Raw genomic sequence first — 12,033 nt, forward strand, 5'->3', positions numbered from 1 at the left:
GGGGTGGCCACTCAGTGCTCTCCCTGCAGCACACGGCCTCGCCTCTGCAGCCTCAGCAGCATCCGGGGACGCCCGGATGGGACACAGGGACCAGACGTCGCTGCTCAGGGGGAGGCTTCGTTTCTCCAGCAGCGGTCTGCCCCCGGACTGTGTGCGTGGGGTCACTTTGCAAAGAGATGCATGTGCTCCCCGCTTCCCACGTGGCCTGGGGAGCGCGGTGGGGCAGCCGTGCGGTGGGGGGGGGGGCGTCGAGGGGAAGAAGGAGCTGGATGGGTCTCCCGCCTCGTCCCACTGCCCAGGGCTCCTGGCTCTGCCTGGGTCTGTCCTGGAAGTTCCCCTCATTCCCCGAGAGCTCCCAGCCCCCCTCACCCCCTCACCACCACCCCCCGGCCCACTCACCACCCCCCTGCGCTCACTCAAAGTTCCTCTGAGCATTGAGCACCTGCTGTGCGCTCTGGGCTGGGTGGTGGGGACAGACCAGGAACCCCAGGCAAGGTCCTGCTCCCCAGTGCTGACCCTGGTGGGGGGCTCTCCAGCAGGGACAACTTCTGGAAGCCTGTGGACCCCAGATATGGCCAGTGCCTTGTGCCCCTCATGGCAGTCCTTCAAGGTGCCCACGTCGTGTGGCAGGCCAGCCCAGGGCACCCACTCCCCAGCCGCGCATGGTGGCTCTAGGCAACCCCCACCCCGTGCCCACCCCCCCACCACATGGATATTCTCTGGGCCCGGCACCAGCTGGGCTGTGGTCTGGGGAAGCACCCCTCCAGGCCTCCAGGCCTCCAGGCCCCGCCGCCAGCCCGACCCGGCCCAGCCAAGCCAGGCTCTGGAGAGTATCTCTGAGACCAGCCGCAGAGCTGCTGAGAACTGCCCCGTCTATTCATTACCAAACACAGGAACCCGGGAGCCCGCGGAGCGTGAAATTAGGAACAAATGTGGAGGAGGTCTAGACAGGAACTCGGCGGCCGCTCTCGCGCAGGACCACGGGGCCCCTGGGCTTCCAGGTAGCAGGAGCGCTTTTGTAACCAGACAGACGTGTTTGTGCAGGAAAAGGCGGGCCGGCGCTCCATAAGCCCTTGACGAGACAGCGGGACGGGGCGAGGCCTACAGGGAGGCAGGACCCTCTGCTGGGCTCCCCCGGCCTCAGTTTCCCCATCTGGAAGCGAGTGGCGACCTCATCGCTTGGCTGGAAGGGCTGCTGGTCCCACAAGCCGATGCCAAGGGCCCCCTACAGACTCAGGGAGGCCCGGGCATCCACGTGTGTCCCGGGCGCCCCCACGTTCTGGTACCTGGTGGGTTTGGAAGTCGCTGGTGGAGAAGAGCCAGAGGCCCGGCTGGGGCTCAAGGGTGCCGGGCTCGGCTTCTCTTTGGCTCCTAAAGGAGCACCGGGCATCTAAGGTGAATGCAGTGGACAGAAGCTTTCATGACCCTGCATGGGTTGGGGCTGGGGGGTGGGGGGAGTTGGCAGGGGGACGGGGCGAGAGGAACAGGAAAACAGGAGTCTGAAACTTGGTGCAGGACGTGTGGTCCAGATGGCAGCCGCCCGGGGGTCTTCTGCCAGAGGAAGGTGGTTGTGGGGAGGGGGTTCCGTGGGGGGAGGCAGGTGGAGGCTGGCGTCTGGCTGGGCCACCAGGTGTTTCCTGCAAACCAGCCCTGACACCAGCCCATCGGGTCTTCCTGCTCCGGAGACAACCAGAGCTCCTAAAGCCGCTGGCTCTCCGGCCCAGCCCCCTCCCCAGACGCCAGGGGTGGGGGCGGGGGCACACAGGCGGGCCCCATCTCACAGCCGGTCCCTGTAAAAACCGAGGGTGGGGACAGGGAAGCAAAGCTGTTTATAAAGCTTTAAAACCATTTATGGTCCCAAGGGGCAGATGAACAATTCAGCGCGATCCCAGCCAAACCGTCTCTGCCGGCAGGGTGGTGAAGACTTCAGGGGAGGAAGTCCACCAGGCTGGCCCTGGGTCTGCCAGCACCTCTCTGCTCCGCCTTTGCTTTGCTATCCGCCACCCCCCACCACCACCACAGCCATCCCCTTCCTCCGGCAGCCCAGCCAGCCCCTCCTTCCAGGGAGCCCCCTGGGGTCACCCCAGGGCAGGCCACCTGTCAGCAGCCCTGACCCCCAGAGCTCTCCATTGGTCTCCTGGGCCCTCAGCATTGCCATGCTCAGGACAGAGGTGCCCAGGGGCCACCGGGGCAGCCTGATCTCCTCCAGGCTCCCGGGGAAGCATCACCCGATGAGCCCACAGCTCTCTGCTCTGCCCGCCCGGGGGGATGCCGTCTTGCTGTACGGCCCCGATCCATGGCTGACGCTGTTTTACCTTCGCAATCCTCAGCGCCTGCCCTGCGTGTCCATCGCCCCAGCCCCCGGCAGGCTGGGCTGGTTAGAGACACAAACTTAGATGTTTCACGTCCAGAGCTGCAGAAATTGGTCTCTAAACCCGGGCATACCCTCATTACAGGATAAGGAAACTGAGGCCCAGGGCCTCTGACCCAGGGTGACCAGCAAGTACATGGCAGGACTTTCCTCACTTGCCTCCACCCCCGTGTTGGGCAGGATGAGGGCTTCTCGGGCTCGTCCCCATGGTGTCGGAGAAGCACGTGTCTGACAGCCCTTCTTCCACTGACGCACGTGTGAGGTCATGGATGAGCCACACCCGCTCCCCGTCGCTGGCCTCGGCCTCCCTGTCCCCAGCCTCCACCACGAAGTAGAGGAGTGGGACATCCCAGCCCTGGCACTCCCAGGATTGAGAAATTCAAGAAGACTTCCTGGAGGAGGTGGCAGCATGCTCTGGGTCTTGGAAGGGCGTCCTGGGGATGGACACCACCAGGACAGAGGGTGGCAGGAGGGTGGGCCCGAGGGAGGCCATGTCCCTCAGAGGGGGTGTTTGGAGTTAGCTGTGGACGGATGACAGGCGCGGGCTGAGGCAGACCCGCCAGCCGTGTGCGCGTCTGCTGGCCGGGACTGGCGCCCGCCGCGGATGTTGCTGCCCTCGGCATGCGTGTATCTGCAGAGCGAGACGGAGACGCTCCAGCTGGACGTGGCCCTGGTGTTGGAGCCGTGGCTGCTGACAGCCCTGGGCGCCCGGCCTGGGTCGGCACCCTTCCCATCACGCCAGCAGGCTGCTTGCCGCTGGAGGGACCCCGAGAGCCAGGCCGAGCAAGGGGCCTCCGGGATCTCAGATGCTGGAGAGGGGCCCTGTGGCCACCACGGCCACTCCCCCAACGTCCTCCCGGACCTGACAGAGCAGTTAGAGCTGGGGAGGGACACGTGTGTTACCGGTAGCGATCCGGGCGCAGGACGCCGGCCCTGGTGGGACCTTTGACGTCACCGCCGGGCCAGGCGAGAACGGAGGCACAACTAGCAGGGGGGAGCCAGGCTGGCTGTAGGGTGTCTGCGGGGTGCCGGGGCCTGGGGACGCTGGACTGCCCAGCAGAGCTTCGATCCCTGCGCGGCGTCTCTTGACTCTTGCGAGCTGAGTAAGTGCCCTCAATGACCAAGCAGGAGCGAAATCATCTTCTGGGACATAAAGAACAGAAACTTAGGCAAGGTGACACGGTCACACAGAGAGTCACTGTGCGCATGCGGGGACGGAGTCGCACTTCTGCCGGTCGGGGCCGTGGCCAGGCCGTCTCTGGGCACCGCGCGCTTCCGCTCCCCCCAGCCAGGGCCAGCTCCTCGGGTGGCCTGCGTGCGTGGCTGAGGGCACCTGTCTCTCTGCCTTGGGTTGGATGACCGGCAGGGACAGGGCAGGGCTGGGTCCCTGGCCCGTTTCTTGGGGGAGAGAGAAGGACTGGCTCAGCCTGGGACACACGTCCACGGCGACCCCGGCGAGTCACGGCCAGAGGGCGGGCAGGCGGGATACAAACACACGGCCGAGGACCAGGCTTGGAGAGGAGAGCGGGGCTGGGTAGCGCCCGGAAACCCGCGGGCTGCAGGGCTTCGCACGGTGGGGTGCAATGGGGGCCCGGCTCAGCCCCAAAACGTGATGCTGCGGCCGGTCTGACCTCCGCCCGGGCCCCGGAACGACTAGCGCTGGCCCCCGGCAGCCCTGGTTTGCTCATCTTCAAACGTGTGGGTGTGGGAACCACCACACCCGCGGGGTCTCCCGGGGGTCCCACCTGGCAAGTGCTGGGCAGGACGGTGCAGAGGCCAGGGCCCTTTGGGAGGCCCCGGATTCGGGGTGGTGGGCCGGAATGGTGCGCCCCAGCCCACCTGGGCGGGGTGCTGGGGCTAGGCTGGGCCGCGGGAAATGGCGCCGCTCATCTCCGAACCTTACCTCATGTCTGCAAAGTCAGGGTGCCAGGGCCTGCTCGGCCCTCCTACGGCGCCATGGACACTAGGGAGGGCCGCCTGGGGTCCATTCCCCTGCCGCTTCCTGGCCCCTTCGGGGCCAGGATGAGGAGGCCTGTGGTGCCCTGAGAGCCCCAGAGGAGGGCAGGGTGCAGGGGAGTCGGGCCAGCGGCTGTCGGCTCTGCTTTGCCTCACCTCAGGGAAAAGCATGAAATGCATCTGGACAGCAGGCCTGGCCCCCACACAGCCTCCCCCCGCCAGCCGCCTCGCCTGCACACCCAGCTCCCTGGATCCGGCCCCAGGTCGGCCTGCACCCTTGGCAGGGCCAGCAGGCCAGCTGGCCTCCGCCCGCTGGGGGGCCAAGGCGGGTGGGAGCTGCCTGGCAGGGTGCCCAGGAGTGCGGGGGTCCCCGGGGCTCCTGCTTTGTCTGCTGTGGCCTGCACTCTGTCTTCCTGGCTTGGGCCCTGTCCGCACCTCTGTCTGAGTTTGTCTGTGAGTCTGGGTCTCGTTGTGTCATCACTTTGCGTCTGTCCAGATCTGCCTTACTGTCTGTCTGTCTGTCCAGAGTCTGGGTTCCCAGCCCAGCCCACTCTCCACGTCAGTGCAGGGCTGTGCTCCCCGCCATCTGTGGACGGGGTGCTGGGCCCCTCCCCAGCTCACCGGAGAGTCTGCAGGGAAACCCCTGCCCTTTCCCCCTTGCTGGACCCCTCCCTCCACGGTTGCCCCGGGGCAGGGGCCCGGGCCCTCCCTTCCCATGCACCAACTGCTCAGATCTTGAGTCTCCGAATGAAAATCCCATGTCAAATCTCACACATTCCTGGAAGGGGGAAAAATGGGCCCAGATTCCAGCAAGTCTTTGGCAAGGTTTATCCAAAAACTTTAGAAACGCGCACGCCACAAAGCTCTTCGTTGCACGTTCCTGTGACCGTAAAAAGGAGGAAATAATGGGAACGGTGCCCCATAGAGCCTGGCTCAGGAAGCTCAGCTCCCCCACGCTACAGAGCACGACGGAGCCCAGAAAAGCAGCCAGGCTCCGCAGGGGTCCCTGGGGGTGCTCCGTGTGACCAGGGCGCATGTGGTCCATGCAGGGATGGGTGGCCTGGGGAGGCGGCGAAGGGGCGGGAAGTATCTGCCGAATGCTCTTCTGGCTTAAGAGAAGGAAAGAAAGGTATATTCGCTTGTATTTTTAGAAAGAAGCCATGGGTGGTAAACCTAGAACTAAGTAAAATTGTTCCTTCTGGGACAGATCAGGGGGCAGCCAGGAAGGGTGACCTCTCCGAATGCACCTGGTTTTATGCTTTTGACTTTGGACCCAAATGTTCTTTACCATTACAAGGCAGAGACTATATCGATTAAGGGGAAAAAACCTAAGAACTCACTGGAATAAGTGAGTCTGAGTATCGAGTTGGAAAAGCCATCCTAGGAATTATTTCAAGTGACTTTGAGATAGTCTTTTTACCATCCACCCCTTGGGGGTAAGAACAAAAAAGGGAACACAGTAAGTATCGTGTTGCATTCAGTAGACGTGCTAGTAAAAATACTGGTGATGTTATTTCAAAATTATTGTATATAGCAGGGCAAAATAAATAAGGAATAAGGTCAACATAGACTTATGTTTTATTTTCCTCTTCCTAAAACATATATATGTATACATGTATATGTGTGTGTGTGTGTGTGTGTGTGTGTGTGTGTGTGTGTGTGTATCCATTCCTTCCCTGGCTCTGGTATCTGAAAAAGCCTAGAACCAATAAAAACCCAGGGGCAGCTAACACCTCGAGTGCTCAGACTATGTTCTCTACAAACCCCTTCCCACTAAGAGACCCCAGCTGTGGCAGAGGAACCGTAGGTCCCGAAGTTAAGATGAGCTGGAACCTACAAGCCTAAAAGTCAACTATTATCAAGGATTGGGGGGGTCCCATCCAAATGACATAGGAGTGAACATGGAGGGGCCTCCAAACCCACAATCCCACTGGGATCCTTTGAACACCCAAAAAGTACATTCAATATATAAAAATCCACAAGATCACAGTGATATTAGGAAACCACCACACAGCTCTCGGGGACCCAACATGTTGTGAAAACTGATACAGAACTGAACTTCCGGGCCTTTCCCTGCAGACTGTGTTTTAGGATAACCACGTAGGTCTTAGGGAGGAGAGTTCCTTAGAGAGGGACCAGAGTTGAGAAAAGCAGAAGGAATCATAGTATTCAAAAGGTCACTCTTTGCGGTCCCTGATGAAATAATGGGTCTCGGGGACAACCCCACAGGCTGTTAATTCAACCAGGTGGAGGGGCCGATGCGAAACTTTCCGGTGGAGGAGCTGGGCCCACAGCAGCTGAACCCACTGGTTATTCTTGACACGACCACGAGAGGGACGGAGTCTCAGTCCCTGGAGATGATGTGACCGGAAGCCAGTGTAGGGACAAAACAGCAATACAGGGCCACGGCCATGGCCACTGGAGGAGACCCAGCCAGCTCCAGGTCAGAGAAGTGGCCCAGTTTCTTTGATAAACAACCTGGCGGGGAGTGGACGAGGAGAGGGAGGGAACGGACGTGTTCTAGAGTCAAAAAAGCCAAATGGGACTGGAGCCTGATTTGAACGCACTGTAGAAAGGCATTTTGGAGCTGATGGAGGGAAGCTGAACACAGACCGGGTATTTTTGTTTTTTTAAGTCTTTATCTGCCCGACTTTGCACTAAACTGATGCGCTCTGGGATTTCCTGTACTACCCTTAACTTCGCCCCCACCGCACGCCATACCCCTGCAGAGAGGCGACGGCAAATTAGAGCAGGGTGTGTAGGAGCTAGCGACCGCCGGCTCGCGGGAGAGCCCTGCTCGCCACCCCGGAACGTTGCAAGCCGTCGTCAAACCTTTGTAACTCGGACCAGGCCCTGGTGAGAATCGGCGTCCGTGACTGCTCCCCGCAGGGAGCTTTCGTTCTAGACCGGGTTCGCCGGCGCCCGGCTGGACGGTCGGAACAGCTAACCGGAGTGCGGCCAAGGACGCACGTCCGTCCTGTTTGGGTGTCTGCGACTTGTGCCGTGACGGAGAGTTTACAAAGGGCCTTGTCCTTTGGCCTAGAAAGCCCACTTCTAAGCATTTAGCCACAACAGCGCTTACTGAAACACATCTACTTGGAATATCTTTTCTCGGACCACCGCAATACGCGTTTTACCCCAACACAAAATTTTTATAAGAAACCAGATCGGTCATGTCACAGGATGGGCTATGCCTCGAAGTCATGTCGCGGGAGAAGATGTAAGGTTACAAAACCATATGTTCGGCTTGACTGTGTTTGGGTGAATTTAAAAATGCGTGAGCTCGGGAGAGCCGTGCTGGAAGGGCGCCATTCCCTGAGAGTGTGCTACGCCGAGTGCCGGAGGGCGCCCGCCCTCCCGGAATCTTCTGGGAGCCCCGGGAGCCAGGCCGGGGCATGCGGCTAGCCTCGGCCCGTCCAGGTGTGGAGGCCAGGCCCGGAGAGGGAGGGCAGAGCCGGCCTGGGTCTCCTCCTGCCCCTCCCTCCCGTGCGGATGCCCTGGGGTTTCGAGGTCCCCCCCCCCGTTCAGCCCATCTCCCTGACTCCCCAAGGGGGGAGGGCTGCTTCGGCCGCGAGTTGGCGAGGGTGCTCCAGGGGCGCCGGTGGCCTGTGTTGCAGGCTGTTGATGGAGAAGGGGGCGGATGACAGCCGGGACCGTGGTCATCACTGGGGGCATCTTGGCGACTGTGATTCTGCTCTGCATCATCGCCGTTCTGTGCTACTGTCGGCTCCAGGTACTGCCCCCGGGCGCTGAGGGGGGTGTGAGGAGGGAGCCCCCCACCCTACCCACGAGGGCTGGGGCCCGGGAAGAGGGGAAGGGTCAGGTCCTGCAGAAGGGGCAAAGCAGACGGCCCTGGCCTGGGACCCAGATTGGGGGCTCAGGATGGGGGCCACCGGGGGCACCTCACCTAGGAGAGGCCAGGAGGCTTAGGGAGGGTGAGGCACTTCGCCAGGGGCACGCAGCTGCCGAGCAGGGGAGCGCGGGTGAGCCCCTGGGCCCTCCACATCTCCCCAAGGGGAGGGGAAGCCCTGAGTGCAGAGCAAGGCAGCCCAACCCAGCACCCACCGTCAGGCTGCCTGAGCCCTCTGTGCCTCAGTTTCCCCACCAGCAAAATGGCGATGACCCTTGCCCTGCCTCCTGCGGGGATGAAACCAGCCAGGTCCTTCCTGCCGTGTTCGGAGGGGGGGGGGGGGGGGGGTCTGGCCGCAGCGTGCTCCCCGCAGCGTGGCCGCCCCGCGTGGGGGCTGGGCGGGGGCCGGAGCTCACCCGCCTCCGCCCGCAGTATTACTGCTGCAAGAAGGAGGAGCCGCAGGAGGACGAGGAGGAGCCTGACTTCGCCGTGTCGCACCTGCCCCCGCCGCCCGGCAGCCGCAGCCTCGTGCTGACCAACGGGCCGGCGCTCTACCCGGCCGCCTGCACCTCCTTCAGCCAGAAGACCCCGCAGGCCCGCGCCCTCTGCCGCAGCTGCTCCCACTACGAGCCGCCCACCTTCTTCCTGCAGGAGCCCGAGGACGAGGGCGTGCGCAACGGCGGGGAGCGCGTGGCCTACCAGAGCGTCGGCCAGGAGGACGCGGAGCTGTCCCCCGGGGGCTTTGGGGGGCTGCAGGCGCTCAACCCCAGCCGCCTGTCGGCCATGCGGGAGGCCTTCTCCCGCAGCCGCAGCGTCAGCACCGACGTCTGAGCCGCGCCGCCCGCCCCACGGCTCCCCAGACCATGGTGGGGTGTCCGGGGCACACCGGCCTGGCCCCAGGCCGGGACCAGGGCTCAGGCCAGCCCTCCGCACCTCTCTGTCACCACGGGGGGCCACCGGGGAGCTTGGTGGCTCACGGCAGGGGTGAGGCGCAGTGAACACCCGGGTGGCCACCAGAGGCAGGGGCTGCGAGCCCGGGGCAGGCGGGCACAGGTGAGCCGAGGCTCCCGGGTGAGCAGGTCGCAGGACAGGGCAGGGCTCCAGGGCAGAGACATCAGGCTCCCGACAGTGAGGCTGCCCTGCCCCGGAATGGGGCCATCCCTGCCTGGGAAGCTGACCCCGTCCCCCGATCCCTGGGCCTTCCCACCTATTCAACAAGGAGGCGGCAGCCGCAATGCCACTGGCCCGGAAGCAGGTACAGACCAAGTATCCTGTCCTGGGAGGGGGCCGCCGCCTCCGCCTCCCTCCCCCGCACGCACGCACCCCTGGCTCCCAGTGCCGGGCTGCTGAGACTCTCTTTGGGCCGGGCCCTCTGCCCTCAAAGAGCTGGAGGGGCCGCTCCCAGCCCCAGCTGGCTTTCTGGTGAAAGAGAGAGGCCCAGAGGGAGGAAGAAGCCACGAGCCGACCACCTCCCTCAGGAGCGTGCACCCTTCGGGACGCGCCCAGGTCCGAAGCTCCGGGGGGCTGAGCAGACAGAGCAAGGATCAGGACCTGAAAGCCCTCCGATCTCTCCGTGAGGCCTGGGACAGGCCCTCCCACCCACTGGGTTTCAGCTTCCAGGGGCCCTTCAAGCTCTGGTCCCCAGGGGAGACACCCCAAGCTCTCCCACACAGCCCCTGTGTCTCAGCGGGAGGTCTGGGAGGAAGGCCCATGATCCTGCCCTCGGTCCATGGAGGACCAGTGAGCCCACTCACCGCCAGCCTCCCAGCAGGGCCAGGGTCCCCCCTGGGAGCCCACCCTCCAGCTCGCTCCCTCCGGCTGGGGAAGCAATGCCCAACGGCCACCCCAGGAAAATGGTCCAAACCTAGGGGCCCCAGGCATGGGGAACGCAGCTCCCCCACCCAGCCAGAGGCAGCCTTTCCTGCTCTGCAGCAGGGCCCCAGAGCCCCCTGTCCTCTTGGGGCCTGCCACGGAGCCCCCAGGGTCAGGTCGCCCCTGTCTGCTGGGAGACAGGCCAAGCTCCCCAGTTAAGCCCCTTCCTAAAAAGCAAACTGATCTTTGAGGGTCCCTGAGCTGTGGGCAGCCTGAGCACCTGCTTCTTGCCGGAGGCTCCAAAGGGTGGAGTGGTCGGGCGTGAGCAGAGCTGGGGAAGACGGAACTGTTCTTAGCTTTCTGGATTATTTCTCCTTCTTCCTTTCTCCTCCTGCCTCAGTCTGGACACACCCGTGGAATCCGTCCCCAACTTTCCCACAGCCCAAGCTCCCCGCCTTTGTGGGGCCCCATGACTTTGTTTTGTGCATTTGCTTGGGGGGTGGGCTGGGGTGGGGGGCGAGCCCCGGGAGGTGGCACTCCCTGCAGCGGTCCTGTTCCGGGTTCCTCTTTCCTTCTCTGGTCTCTAGTCTCTGTGTAGTTTCATAGATCCTCTTGAAATGAGATAAGCACCCCTCCGTGTGAGCTCACGCAGCCGCACTGAGGGGACCTGCGGGGAGCGGGTGCTCCCTGGGATAAGCGAAAACCAATAAAAGTCATCTCCAGCACCACCGCACTGCCGCCACCTTCAGTCCCCCGGGACTCCAGGCCAGCCCAGAGCCCTCCCCGGCACTTCCTGGGAAGGGGTGGCGTGCAGCCCCGTGCCGGGCGGAGACGGCCTGGCCTCTCCCATCCGAGGTCGGCCCCAGCACGCCGCGTCTCAGGGTGTTTCCCAGAGCAGTCGTGTCTATGGGCCGGAGCTGGGAGCCCCTGGCCTAGACTCTGAGGTCCTGGAGCACAGGGCAGAGGAGACGGGCTGGGTGGTCTCTGGGCCTGGGCTAGCGGCAACACGGCGGGAGGAGATGGATGCCCGCTCCACGGGGCTCTCAGGGCACGTGTGACACAGAGCCCGGCACATGTTGCTGGAAAGCGGGGGGTGGGGGGGGCAGGCCAAGGTGGGGGTTGGGAGAGGAGAGGGTGACAACAGGGCACAGCAGCAGGGTGCATCGGGGGCCCAGACCCCTGGACTGAGGTGACCCACCTCTCCTGGAGCTGAGCTGGGGACCCCACGGCCTCAGTGGCCTTTACCAACCACCCCTATAACAGCCCCCCTAATGCCATCCTGAACACCGTGCGGTGACCCTGCTCTGGCCCCGGTTTGGGGAGCAGCAGGCTGTGCATCCCAGGGAAGCCACCCGTCCCTGAAGGAGACAATTCCTGTAGCCTCCTGGGCCCTGCGGCCCTCTCACGTCCAGCGACGGGTGGACACCCAGGTCCTCCTTCCCTCCACCGAAGCCAGAGCAGGTCGCTTTCGGCATCTCCCCACGCACCCCCCACCCCGAGGCTTTGTGCTTGCTGCTTCCTCTTCCGCACGCCCTTCCCCACCCCTTCCTCCAGGGGAAGGACTCCTGTTGCCGGACTGGCCTAAATATCACCTCCTCCGGGAAGCCCTCCTGGGGCCCCTTCCCCCCGCCAAATCCAGATTAAGTAGCCCTTCTACGAGGTCCAGAAATAGTAGCGACGGAGGGCGTTCCTGAGTGCCCCACCTGCCTGATTTCTCTGCACACACCCAGAGGCGCGGCTTTTCTCCTGAGGTTCAGGACACGCAATCCCTCCAGCCCCCCGAGCCCCGTCCCCAGCTTCCACACCAGCGAGTGGGCATGAGACTGGCTCGGTTCTGAGTATATCAGAGTCCCCCACCCCCACAGGGGTCCCACATCTCTCTGCTTGCCCCCGACGGGCCCGCTCCAGGGAGACGCTGCAGCTCTGCCCGTGGCCTCAGCAAACCTTCCGGAACTCGCCAGCTGGACGGGCCAGACAGCCCAGCTCTCCGAGCCTGATTCCACCCCACCTCCTGCCGGAGCCACCAGGAGCCCGTGATGCCACC

General features: G+C 63.5%; 1 protein-coding gene across 2 annotated transcripts in view; it reads left to right on the top strand.

The window, feature by feature from the left end:
• FAM163B (family with sequence similarity 163 member B) overlaps window positions 1-10,733 on the top strand; it is a 27,750-nt gene extending 17,017 nt beyond the window's left edge. Inside the window, exons 1-3 of one of the 2 annotated variants that reach the window (XM_059412160.1) lie at window positions 3,243-3,474; window positions 7,945-8,060; window positions 8,610-10,733. In XM_059412160.1, coding sequence (XP_059268143.1) covers window positions 7,968-8,060; window positions 8,610-9,008 — 492 coding nt within the window. In that variant the 5' untranslated portion in view covers window positions 3,243-3,474; window positions 7,945-7,967 and the 3' untranslated portion in view covers window positions 9,009-10,733. Of the gene's footprint in view, window positions 1-3,242; window positions 3,475-7,944; window positions 8,061-8,609 lie in introns of those variants that run through there. The other variant, XM_059412161.1, reaches the window with a different exon arrangement.
• Window positions 10,734-12,033: the final 1,300 nt, after the last annotated feature.

This window comes from Mustela nigripes, chromosome 9, assembly GCF_022355385.1.
Source record: "Mustela nigripes isolate SB6536 chromosome 9, MUSNIG.SB6536, whole genome shotgun sequence".
Classification (NCBI taxonomy): domain Eukaryota; kingdom Metazoa; phylum Chordata; class Mammalia; order Carnivora; family Mustelidae; genus Mustela; species Mustela nigripes.